The sequence below is a fragment of the Furipterus horrens genome, unplaced genomic scaffold (assembly GCF_987537825.1).
Source record: "Furipterus horrens unplaced genomic scaffold, mFurHor1.1.pri manual_scaffold_5, whole genome shotgun sequence".
NCBI lineage: Eukaryota > Metazoa > Chordata > Mammalia > Chiroptera > Furipteridae > Furipterus > Furipterus horrens.
Genome location: NW_028327175.1, coordinates 75,589,374 through 75,603,064, shown reverse-complemented (window position 1 = coordinate 75,603,064; position 13,691 = coordinate 75,589,374). Strand labels below are relative to the sequence as shown.

The following is a 13,691-nucleotide window of genomic DNA, read 5'->3' as shown; positions in this document are numbered from 1 at the left end:
AAAAAGTCTAGCTTCTTTCCCATGTCCTTTGGTCAACTTGTCCTGGGCCATTACCAGAACTTTGTTCTGTTTCTAAATTCCCTTTAAAGCCTTTGCCTTATATCAAGAATATCAATTCATATCACAGTCTTATTTTATTTTTAGCTCCTGTATCACTAGAACCTACAACAGTACCTGGGAAGTAACAGGGAAACCTCTGTTCATAAATCTTGGTTCACTGGTAATAAATGACATTTACTGAGCCTTTACTATATGCCAGTCACTGTTCTAACTTACTTAACTCTTCTAGTGAACCATTAGGTGATACTTAACTGTCTCATAGTTTCACAAATGGCAGTTGTGTCTCCTCAAATAACCAAGAAGCCCTTTCAAAGCAAGTAATATATCCAGTATGACTATTATAATCTCCATAGTGTCAAACACCTAGTAAGTTCTCAAATATATGCTGGATATAAAACAAGAAAAGGGCCGTTGAATTATAGTGTCTTAAGTGTGCAATGACTGGTTATATGAGACCTGGGGCAAGTTTCTGAAGCTCAGTTTTATGCCTTGATGTCCCTACCTGAAAAATCAAAGACAAAATTATCTGTCCTGGAAGAACCTTCCCTACTCTAAAATTCTATGTCTGATTTTTTCATATTATAACTTTTCTGGAGTCCTGGTGACTGTTAAGAGAATGACTACCTCACTGGGTTCTAAAACTGCAAATTCAGAACTTTTTGTGTAGAAAATAATTTTGAAAATGATTCATACCCTCAGGGTTCCATCCTCTAATGCTCCACAGGTTTTTTAAAAATGGTACCACAAAGGCAAAGACCCATAGGTTCCGCATTCCTCCACACCTGTGGTAGGAACGAACAGAAGGGAACTGCTGCAAAGTACAGGCTCACCCTGAAGGAGAAGAGCTTCCCATCACAAAACTAAACACAAGCAGTGCTGGAAGAAACATGTCTAAAAGGAGAAAAAAAATCATTGGCAAATTCCCTGGCTCTCCAGATTCCTGATTCAGGACAATGGGGCTCACTAGTAGAATCGGGTCATGTTTGGGGCCTGCTCTGCCCTTGGAAAAAGTATTTAATTTCTCTGAACTTCTAAAGGTAACTGCCTGCAAAGGAAGCCAGTGGGAAACCCATTTACATGGGAAAAAAGCACAAATGCATACATTTAAAAATGGAAAAATATACTTAAAAATTGCAACACCACTCAATGAGAAAAATTACACCCATTTTGTTCAGATTAACTATGGCAATTTACAACAGTAAAATCTCTGAGGACACAAAAGGGATGGTGGCCTGTGCCACAGGGAATGAAGCAAGCCACACATAATCTTTAAGAACGTGAAGAAGTATCAAAATTAGCAGAAATTAATTACTCTTTGGTAAGGAGGACAGCAGGCCAGTGCCCATTCAGACATCCCTGCAGTTTCTGCCTGCAAACTGAGCAGCCCTCGGGGTTCCAGAGAGGACTGTCAAGTTCCAGCCCAGGTCCATGGATAAGGAGGAACCTACCTCGATCCTGGCTCTCTCCCTACTGTTGACTTAAGCAGTCATATTAGGCTCAGAATTCAGCCCATCTGTGAATTATAGTAAATCCAAATATTATAAAGTCACAGTATTCAATCTCGAGACTCTGAATCAATCTTGCATAGTTCATGCCCAAAAATCCTTTGTCCCAGAGCAGTCCTGAAGTGAGCAACCTTCAGGTGATAGAAAAAAAAAAAAAAATTAAACATGTCAAACATGTCCATGCTCCAGCCTGAAAGTTCTCCAAGGATACTTGGAAATCTATGAAACATGTAGATATAACACTACTTTTGAACCACACTCTGAAAACACAAAATGAATTTGACTAATGATTATGTAATGACCAGTTTATGAGAATTTTGTTTGTTTTTATTAACCCACTTCTGCTTCAACAGATCTAACCACACTATATGCCTTCAATGTTAATAATAGAGAAGTACAGTTTAAACCGGTAATTAAAGAACTTTTTTCAGTAAAGGGCCATTTTAGCCTTTGTGGGCCATCTGCCCTTATTGCACAATTCATAAATGGGTTGTGGCTATGTCATTAAATATTTAACCATTTAAAAATGTTAAAATCTTTCTTTTCTTGTGGCCCTACCAAAACAGGTGACAGGCCAGATTTGGCAGCTGACTTAGGCAGAGTTTAAGACCAGAGGTCTTGGAAACAAAGAGGAAAGGAAGGAAGATATTTGCCAAAAACTTTATTCTTTTACTACCCCTACCTCCATCCCTCTTTAAAAAAAAAAAAAAAAAAAAAAAAAAGAACTATTTAGAACAGAATGAACAAGAGAGAAGTGTGTCCATGCACTTTATTTCCCAGTTTCTTTCCCTGCTTCTTCTCATCTCAACAAAGGATACAAAATATGCAGTAACCAAAATCATCAGAAGAAATAAAACAATGATACACTGAAGAAAGGAAATAGCTTGCCTAAGAAAATTTTAGACATCTCAAATAATTTTTGCATATGACTTTCATACTACCTTGTTACTAATCAATATATCTTATCTCCTGTGCTAAAAGGCAAAGGGAATAAATCTGGACTACTGCCAACCTCTAATTCAGCTTGCAGAAAGTAAAAGATGATCTATCTACTATCACCTGACCAGAATGCTTTTCTCAGGATAAGTATATCCATTTTTTAAAATTAAATTTCATTATAATAATCTGCCATTTTTCTTTAACTTGCATATGAACATAATCTACCCTCCTATTTTCTGTAACACACTGCAATTTAGAATCCTAAAAATGTAAGTGAATTTTAGGCATCCAGAGAAAGGAAACATTTCAATCGTCCAAAAGTCCTAGGTATCTTTTTGAGTATTAAAATTAAGCCTTTTGATCACTCCTTCCTTAAAGCAAAGTGCTAACAAAGCGCAGTGGGTGTAAAGAATAGGCCTTTGGCCAGACTGCAGCCAAACTAGTTTTCAACAGGATTGATTTTTTTCCCCCTAGAGGACATTTAGCAACATCTGGAGACATTTTTGGTTGCTACAACTGGGGGAAAGGAGGGAAAAAGGTGTTCCTAGCATATTCTGAGCAGAGATCAGGGAAGCTGCTACAATGCAAAGGATAGCCCCCAACACCAAAATGTCAATAGCAATGATGTTGTAAGGCAGCCAAAGGTAGAGTTTGTCCCGTTTTAAGCTAAAGTGCTTCAAGGTTGACTTTTTTTTAGAAAACAGTATGTTAAGAGTTAAAAATTTAACAAAATATTCACTGGATGACTATTTGCTTGTCTGCATAAAAGTACAAATAACATTAAATATACCATCTCACAGAAAAGCTACATTATGACCTCAAGAGACTGAGTTTATTTAAATCAAATGATTTACTTCCTCCTATCAAAAGGCAAATTTAGCAATAGTCAAACACTAGGTCTGAACTCCATTTCAGTACAATCAACCCTCACACTAGATCCTAATCAGGATTTCAACCTTAAACTCAGCAGCCTGACTTGAAATCTGTATCTGAAAGAAAAAACCCTTTCAGTTAAAATGGTCTACTTCCCCTCCTGATCAACCTACTAATGACAATTATGAAAGGAAGCAAAATTCACTTTTAGAGCTTCTCCTCCCCTCCTAACAGCAGATACTACTAGGAAGTTGACCACCATTTCAATGACTTTATGATCCAGCAAACAGAGATCATATCCCAGGTGTTGAATAACCTCCTGTTTTCTTAAATATCTTTATGGAAGTGAGGGAACAACAAGAAAAAAAGACTGTTGGACTCAAAAAAAAAAGAAAAAGGCTAATAATTAAGCAGGGGATCAGAAGCAGCTACTAAACTACTCCCTCTATGAAAAAATCTCAACACTTATGACAGTCAGTCAAAAAAAAAAGGGGGGGGGGGGGCAAAGTTTTAACAACTATCACAAAGAGCAATAGCTGACTCAAAGTGAAGAGAACAAATAAAATTGGAATTTTTAGTCAATGTTTTGCCCACAGCTCAGATATACCCTAATGCTAATGAATGAGCAACAGAGGGAATCCCCTGGAGATAAACAGGATTTCAACATCTCCCAAACAAACCTACTTGTTTAGTCCCTTACAGCAGTGCTGATCTGGGCACAACACATTCAGATCAACTTAAAAAATAATAAACTTAAGCCTTCAGATCAGATGCAGTCAGGACTGCCTGTCCCAGTGGTGGGTAGGAAGCAAGTTTGAACCTTAGTGAAACATGATGGGCAGGGGAAGTCCTGCAGGATTGCTGGACTCAGGAGCAGGTAGAGGAGACCGGTCTCTCCAGAGGCTTGAAGTTCCTTTTTATTTTTACTTTTTAATTACTTTATTTTTTAACAAGGTTACTTTATTTTATTTTATTTTATTTTATTTATCTGTTTTTAGAAAGAGAGGGAGAGAAACATCAATGTGCAGTTGCCTCTCACATGCCCCCAACTGGGGGACCTGGCGTGCAACCTGACTGGGAATCGAACCAGCGTCACTTGGTTCGCAGGCCGATGCTCAACCCACTGAACCACAGCAGCCAGGGAGGCTTGCAGTTCTTGCATTCCTCCTAAATGCCTGGTTGTCACCAATGTCAAAGTTCCACTCCTCTCCAAAAGTCACAGATCTAAACATTATTCCCCAAGAAATGAAACAAGCTCCCATATACATACCTGCAAAAACCCCAGCAAATATTGCTATAGTTTATAAACACAGTACACTAGAGTGTGGAGAAGCCAGGAAGAATATTTTCCTATGTATCATTAAAGATACACAGATTTCTGAAAGCAAGGTAAAACAACTGGGGGATCAAGGTCAACTTTTATTAAACATCATCTATATTGGGCTCTTTAGAAAGCACAAGAGATGTAAAGCGTTTAAGCATATTTTATGTTTATTGTATTTTCACAGTAAGTTAAAAACCAAAAGGCATAAAAGGCCCCACCTTCCAAAGTCTTTTAATTGAATACTTATGTAAAGACATTCTCACTTGATAAATATTATCTGGGTACAAAGATAAAGTCTGAAGTTCACGTTCATATTTTCCATCAGTCCCAAGAGTTAACAACAATCTCTGTGGTCACACTCTATCCTAGTTATTTAAAGACTGATCATTTGTCATACAAAACCTGGCTCATTAATTTAATTCTCCAGATCCAAACATAAGACAGCATATTTCAATATATACACTTTTGATAGTAAGCAACTTGTGAAGTCTGCTTGTAAGAAGTGATCAAGCATTTCAGGAAGACCTTAACAATGTTTCCTTCCTATCTGCTAGAATTCTTACATTTACCTCAAAGCATCTTCAGGGCATGAGGCCCTGGCCATATTTTCATTCAAAATGAAATTTTTATTAATTTTTCTAGTTGAGATTTATTAATCCTAAAATATACACATAAGCTAAAAACAGACAAGGCCACCTGTTGCTCCAGGCCTCAAAGGAACTCCTCCCAGAAGCACAGGGGAAAGCCTTCCAAAGACTATCTCAGAGGCAGGCAGCTGCTCCACAGCTGGAGAAAATGAAGCACCCTGAATCCGGCCCACTTCTGCCCCAGAGTCTGGCCAAGTGGTGGAAAACACAGAGTTGTGGGAGGAAAAAAAAGAGTGAAAGCCCAAATACAAGCAAATAGATTACTCTGATTTTAGGGTGGTTTTAAAACTTATCTTGCTTACCAGATGGATCATATACCTTCCTGAATGTTCCATATTAACTGAAAGAAACTAAAATAGACAAGTCAGAAGATATCAGTCCCTTCGTAGACAAATCATTCCACTAGACACCAAAACTGATATATAGCAACTGACTACCTTGCCTCTAATAGAACTAAGGAATTCTGTACCCAGCTGCAACAAAGAAATATAATACATTGCAACTTGATTGTGCTATGCTTGGTTTTCTCATCAAATGAAGGTTTACATGACAAGTAATGAAAAAACTAAAAATCAACTCAAATGCTGGATGCTGTGCTACATTAATAGTTTTCATTATGGAGTTTAGCTTTGAAGAGAGCTAGAAGACATTCTGAGAGTTATAAATCTCAAGCATTAAATGTTTCAGAAAAAGGAGCATATTCATTAGGGTTTCATAATAAAAATTGTATATTAAAAAAAAAGTTATAAGCTAGGGAGCCACAGAGCAATACGCTCTAGCTTCCCCATCAGATCTTTCCATAAGCAGGCTGGGGCCTAACAGTAGGCAAAAAATTACTAAGAGGCAGTACAGCTAGCCGCTGACAGCCTAGATTCCAAAGGCCTCGTGTTCAAACCTCAGCTTTTAGCTGTGTTGACTTTGAGCAAGTTCATCTCTCTGTGCCTCAGTTTCCTCACCTACTGGATGGTGGTTGTGGGAATTGAGTTTATCATGGAAGATACATAAACTGATGTCAGACACAGGAGTTAGGCTTACATCAGGATTATACTGTCTACCTACTTGGAGATTTTGTAGCTCTCCAAAACTAAATCAGCCAAGAGTGCCTTCTTCCTGCATTGAAAATTCAGTAATAAAAATCTGAGAAAGACATCCTTAAATATAAAAACTGCACCTACCAAAACCTCTCCTCTTGCAAACAAAACAGAAAACACACAGGGCCTTCTCTTCCAGCAGTCACTGTCAGAAATGTTTTATGCTCTAAGCAGAAATTCAGCCCCTTGACAAGGACTAGGGCTGGGTATTAAAATATTGGAATTAACTTTGCCTAAGATGTCCCAGTAACTGAATGAGTCATTCATTTCTTTAGAAACAGTAAAATGTCAAGGTTGCCAGAGAACCCCAGCCCCAGATGTTTGCATAAATCAATTCCAAGTGATCATCAAACCAAACGCAAAGGACCTTATTCAAGACAACATGTTAAGTAAAATATATCAGTTTTTATGATTCTTCCTGTAATGAAAACAAATTCTGAAAATAAGGTTACTGGGGGTGGGAGAGTGAGAGGGGGAATCACAGTAAGGTTAGCCCCAAAACTATGAAACAAGGCTTAGAATTCCTCCTTTTGCTCTTGCTTCACAGGGTTTACCCTTATAAAAAACTTTTATCCAATCTTATCAACAAGCATTGGACAAACACTAAAACCAAGATTTAAAGATATCCCGTGGTGCTTATCTCACAATATTTCCCCTATCAGACTACTTAGGAGGAGCGGAAGCTTTTAAAATTTTTGATACATCTGTTCATAACAAGATTTTCAATACCTCTCATCTGCAAAATATTTGGAATGTTCTAAACCAATGACAGTATCCACCCACATAGGGGTCTTTTTCACTCCTATAACAATTCAGGTAAAGTTAGTAGTTTAATCTTAAATAAATCTAAGCCTTTTGCCCTAGCATATCACAAGAACAAATGACAGGGATACTATTTGGTCATTTAAATTGTCACACAACACACATTAAAATGTCAACTTCTTCGCGTTCTACGTTTCTCTACCCCTTAGTCAAGCAGTTGTCAGATCAGTTTGTCAGGGTTTTGAGTTCTTCGGGTTCATTCATTACAGAGAATTCTACACAATACGCAGTTTTACTAAAATTTCCTAAGTGGTCACTGGCAAATAACTAGAAACGAAAATACACACGGCCCAATATCCTTCGAAATAAAACCTGCCTCCGTTTGCTTATTTTTAGCAACTTTAAATAAAAGCCTGAAGACAGGTCGTTTTCCCAACTCGTTTGACAATTCGACCACCGGGCACAGGGCTGAGCGCCCCACAGCTTCCGGCTCGAGTATAACACGCGCTTCCCCACTACGCTCGCACGTCTGCTCCAAACAACCCCGATGTAATAGCTGAAAAATGACGACACTCAAATCAACCCTACAGATTCACATCTAAGAGGACTACAACACGAAATAAACTTTTGTTTATTTCTTAAGAGTTGGGTAAAAACACCGCCCAGATGGGGTCTGTCTGATCCATTTCCATGACTGGATATGCGCAAGGGGTCTGTTCAGCTTAGCCCCGTGTGGGTCCGAGGGTCTACCCCAAAACGGTAAGACGGCGCTGCGCCGGCCAGGGAGCACCTCACGCCACGCCCGTTCCCAGGCCAGCAGGTGCCAGAGGCACCCTATTAGGCCCATGTGCGAGCGCAGGAACCCGGCCACTGACCCTGGGTACGATACCGCCACTGCACGCCGCCCTGCACTTCGTTGACTCGGAGCGCCCAGGAGGAGGAGGATCCCGGGTCACGGTCACAGCCATCCCAACGCGGCAAAGCCGGGTTATAGGAGGCTCCGGTCCTCCTCCAATTCGAGCTTGTCCTGTCCCCCCGCGCAGAGCCTCCCCAAGAGGTAGAGACCGAGTAGCAGAGAGTAACAACAGTCCCCCATGTCCATCCCCTCTGTGCTCACCTGGGGGAAGGAGCCCTCGTGGCGCGGGTTCTTGGGGTAGTCTAAGTGACCCCGGTCCAGCATCAGGTAGAGCGAGAAGATCACTACGCAGAAAATCGCGCTGCCGAACACGGTAAACTGGCGGCTTAACTTCATTTTTCCTCGATAGACTGGGGGCCAGGACACTGTCTTCACCCAAAGGAGAACTGTGGACTCTTGGAAGCAGTCACCGGAGACTCCCCAGTTACAAGCTTGCGCTCTCCGCGCTTTCGGCTGCGTGTGCAGGTCCCGATTGCGCTCCGCACCTGGTATCCGGCGCCACCACGCGCCCTCGGCCTTCGCCTTGGCTCACCGCCCTCCTTAGGGCCCGGCGTCCCTCCCCAAGCGGGACCCGCCTGCAGCCCGTAAAGGGCCTGGAAAACTTGATCTCCAGCTCAGCACCGGCACTCGGTAGGGCGAGCGGGGAAGGCGGAGGAGAGGTCGCTGCCCGGACTTCCTGCCACCACCGCCCTAACCGAGTCCACAGGAAAAGTTTTCTTGACAAGGGCAGGCGTGTCCCCTTCACCTAGGAGGTGCGAGTCCGGAGGCTCCGGGGCCGGAGGCGCGGAGCTGGGTCCCGGGAGCCGAGGGGGAAAGAATAGGTTCGGGAGGAGCCTGGCCCCACAACTTAGCGCCCGGACAACCGGTCCCGCCCCGTGGCACCGCCCCCGCCTCCCCTAACTGAGCCCCTTCCTGCTGCTACCGCCGCTGCCGCAGCCGAGATCGGGCCGGGAAGCACACTGGGCGCCGGGACGCAAGGACAGGGCAGGAGTTACCTCCGAACCCGCGTCCACCCGCCTGTCTATCCCGCCCCCGCCGCCCCTTCCTCTCCGCTCCCCGACCCAGACTGAGCTGGTAGAGCGAAGGGGGCGGGCGGCGGCGGCGGCGCGCGCGGAGGAGGAAAAGGAGAGCAAGGAGAGGACTGTCCCCGGAGAGGAACCCGCTCCAGCTGCAACCGCAAGTCCCCTCCTTCCTTCCCGCCCCGCAAACGTGGAGATGGCGGAGGCAGCGGCGAAAGGAAACGCGGGTTCTCCAGCGCCACGCGGCGTTCCTACCCGCCTGCCACTAGCAGGAGGAGATAGCGGCGGCACGGCAGCCGCTGGGTCAATAGGCGCCCGCAGCCCCAGAGCCAAGCAGGCGGCTGGCCCCGCCCCTTCCCGAAGAGCCGGGATGAGGGGGCGGGCCCCCCGGCGTCCAATCACAGCGCGCCGCCCGCCGGGCCCGCCCTGCGTCTGCCTTCTTGCGCCCTGGCTGTGGGGAGACCTCAGGCAGCTTTTGTCAGCCGGAAGGAAGATTTGCTCGAGTTCAGGCCCTCAGAGGCCTTCAGACGCCTGCTGCCCATGTTCCACAGGGGCTGAGCTTATTCCTCACGTCCCTTTCGCTGTTCAGGTTTCCCCGTCCTTGAGGACCCAGACCTGGCGTGCCCTGGACGGGAACTGTATGAGGACCTGTAGGAAGAGAAGGGGGTTTCGAATTATGTTCAGACTCCTCTTTAATTCCATTGCTTTTCATGGCTTCTTGGTGAAACCTGAGGGAAAGGAGCCTGTCAGAGCCCCCTTCAGACAGGTGTAGATATCTGCCTGCAAAATTTATGAAGGAAATCTGAGCAGTGATGCTTCTGCCAGTATTTGATTTATGCCTCTCAACTCCAAATTCACCCTTTTGACTGTGCTCTAAAAATGCATCTGGGCCTTTTAAAGTAAGTTTTCCTTTGCCAGCAAGGGCTGAAGCTTTGTCAGTAGAGGGCACTGAAGAGACATCACAGGAAAAGTGTGTTGGGGGGTTCTACCTGGGTTTGGTGTATTGGTACGCAAGCTCTTGCAGCATACCTAACTCTCTCTTGTGCCAAGCCCTCTAGTGCTTGGGGGCCACCGGTTTTCTCCAATGTCACCAACTCTAGTGGTTTTTGTAGTGGACACTACGCCATGAGTAGCTTTTTCAGGCATACTAGAGACAAGTGTTGAAGCAAGTTTCAGAAGACTTCGGACAAGCTCTGCGGGTGGGACACACCACAGTGACTTCCCTGCCATTCAGTGAAACCCAGTTATTCCCTTAAAAATGACTGGATCTTAGCCCTGGGAGGGCCTGGGGGAGCTCTTCTTTGGGAACTCTATCTCCCAGTCCAAGAGTTACTTTAAGCTTAGCTCCTTATAGCTGCTATTTTATATTCTCTAGGGTTCTCTTCTCACTGGTGAATCCCTCATTACTCTAATCACCAGTTGTAGTTAATAATTATTTTTATGAAGCTGTACCTATAGTCTCTCCCCCTGGCTGGTTTAGCTCAGTGGATTGAGCATCGGCCTGCGAGCTAAGTGTCGCTGGTTCGATCTTCCAGTCAGGGCACATCAGAGAAGGAAAACTCTGACTCCAAAAAACCTCCGCTGCCTTGCGGCATACCTCTTCAGGGGAAAGGCTAAGGGAGTAAACCCCGACAATCCGGAGCCGGAGTCCCTAAGGCGGTTTGACGTTGTAGTCAACACTGGCAACTCCTGCGGCGCACCTGAAGCCAAGCTGTATTGACTCCGTCTTTCCCTTGGACCCTTCAGCTGCGAAGAGAGGGGGGGGTCTGCTGCATGGGCAACAGCAGACCCTCCATATCACCCTGCCCAGGCTCTGTAGCTTCAGCTTCACTGGAGAGGACACTCCAGCGTCATCGCAAGATGTCGATTCAACACGGGAGGAGACAGATACCGTGTCACTCCCGAGTCGGACTGCACAGCCATTCTCGGCGGTGCAGATAGACTCTTAAGAAGCTACACCATCGTCTCTCGAGACGGACGGCTGCCGACGACGACCTATAGTCTCTAAATTACTTGGTTGATTGAAGAAAACTTGGATTCAGTGGTGGCCTAGAATGTGTGAGATTGAGATATGATGTGAAACAATCTAAAGGCTTAGGGAAATGTTATACTAGACTCATCAAATGCAGCCTTCCTATGCATTGCCCAGCTGTTCCATGCAAAGGCCTAGAAGACACTCCCTTCACTGAAGAGCAAGAAATACGTTAGTGAGGGGAAAACATACATCTTTGAACATTTCTGTGGATGTTCCCCTCTGTAGGCCATGTATGACTATAGAGGTTGCCATTATTGAGATGGGCTCCTTAATTATTTTTTCATTTGAGCCAAACTGACATTTGCTGGAAAGCAAAATATTAATGGATTGAGAAAATGCTCCTAAAAATGGCAATTTTATCAGTTATTTTATACATTAGAATCAAAGGAGAGGACTTAAGGGGATTATAAAATCCATTGGTAGTAGATTAGGAAGGCGGGAGAAAGCAAAGCGGGAGACCTCTGGGATTGGATAGAGTAAAATGGAGGGACACATAAGCCTTTTACATTGTGGGTAAGAGATAGTTAATATTTACGGCACATTGGGATGGTATTTGGGCAACAAAATGACAATGAGGGGTCCTGTGGTCTCCCTGGTGGGAGATTTTGCCCTGTTGGGTCTGGAAAAAGGGGTTCACTCTGACATTCCAAAGGTATGTTATCATAGATGCAAAAAGATAATAAACGGGCTCAGTTAAGGTAAAGATTGACCTTTGTCAAGGAAGATACTGGCCTAGATCATGACTATCTTCCATGGCTCATTTTTTGTTAGAAAGTTTTAATTTCAGACCATCCTATGTGGTTACATTTGGTCTTTGAGTTTGTAAGACCTGCCATGCAGGCTTCCCCTGAGCTTGTCAGGTTTAGTATGTGGCCCCTTTTTTTGCCCACAGCTTGGTGAAGTCCTAACAGGGTCTACAGTTACACTGAAAGAATATAGGAATAAAATAATTGATGTGACTAAGGTGAAAGTTTGGATGAAAACTGAAGTATTTGAACAGACTGTGAAGTGATTATGTCTCCTTTACCTGAATGTATTATGGGGAGGGATATTGTGCCTAACTGGGGAGTACTTCTCTACCCAGTATTATAAAACAGAAGGCAGGTAATGCTACCCTTCAGCCATTTTTAAATTGTATTTTATTGATTATGCTACTACATAATCAGCACCCCCACTCCCTCAGGCAATCCCCACACCATTGTTCATGTCCATGGGTCATTCACATAAGTTCTTTGGCTACTCCATTTCCTATACTGTACTTTATAGCCCCATGGCTATTCTGTAGCTACCTATTTGTATTATACTTCTTATCCCACTTCTTCACCCATTCACCTACACCCCGCCCCCCCAATCTGGCAACCATCAAAACATTATCCATATCCATGATTCTGTCTCTGTTCTTCTTATCTGCTTAGTTTGTTTTTTAGATTCATTGTTGACAGGTATGTATTTATTGCTATTTTATTATTCATAGTTTTGATCTTTTTTTCTTAAATAAGTCTCTTTAACATTTCATAAAGTAATGATTTGGTGGTGATTAACTCCTTTAGTTTTTTCTTGTCTAGGAAGCTTTTTATCTGCCCTTCAATTCTAAGTGATATCTTTGCTGGATAGAGTAATTTTGGCTGTAGGTCCCTGCTTTTCATTACTTCAAATATTTTTTGTGAGCCCCTTCTAGCCTGCAAAGTTTCTTTTGAGAAATCAGCTGACAGTCTTATGGGAATTCCTTTGTAGGTAATTATCTGCTTTTCTCTTACTGCTTTTAAGATTTTCTCTTTATCTCTAACCTTTGGCATTTTAATTATGATGTGTTTTGGAGTAGGCCTCTTCGCATCCATCTTATTTGGGACTCTCTGTGCTTCATGGACTTGCATGTCTATTTCCTTCACAGAATTAGGGAAGGTGTTTTGTTTTGTTTTGGTTTTTCATTATTTTTTCAAATAGATTTCCAATTTCTTGCTCTTTCTCTTCTCCTTCTGGCACCCCTATGAAGCTCGTTGGAGACAAGGAAATACAGATTTTTTGAGGTTTACTAGACACTGGCTCTGAATTGATGCTAATTCCTGGGAACAGAAAACACCACTATGACCCTTCAATAAAAGTTGGAGTTTATCTTGGACAATAGATGGATGAAATCTTTGCTCATGTCCAGCTCACAGTTGGTTCTGTTAGTTCAGATGATCCACATACTCATGTCTGGTTATTTTCTCAGTTCTAAAACTGACAAGACCACCACATTGACTTTCTTACCCATAGGATGAGGCATTACAGTACAAAGAGCTAAGTGGAAGTTCCTAGAACTTTCATTCTCTCCCAAGATAGTAAACCAGACACAATTAGTTCCACCATAAAAGACTGAAAGAAGCAAGACTGGTGAAACCTACCGTATTTCCATTTAACTCAGCAGTTTGGCCAGTGCAGAAGTCATATACATCTTGGAGGTAACTGTGGACTATTATAAACTTAATCAGGAGATAACTCCAATTGTGGCTGCTGTTTCAGATGCAGTCTTTTAACTGG

General features: G+C 43.2%; 1 protein-coding gene across 1 annotated transcript in view; it reads right to left on the bottom strand.

Moving 5' to 3' along the window:
• The window catches only part of MAN2A1 (mannosidase alpha class 2A member 1), a 165,600-nt gene extending 156,384 nt beyond the window's left edge, over positions 1 to 9,216 (bottom strand). Inside the window, exon 1 of the mRNA XM_090276551.1 lies at positions 8,319 to 9,216. Within this exon, the coding sequence (XP_090132677.1) occupies positions 8,319 to 8,453 (135 nt within the window). The 5' untranslated portion in view covers positions 8,454 to 9,216. The remainder of the gene's footprint in view (positions 1 to 8,318) is intronic.
• Between the last annotated feature and the right edge of the window lie 4,475 nt (positions 9,217 to 13,691).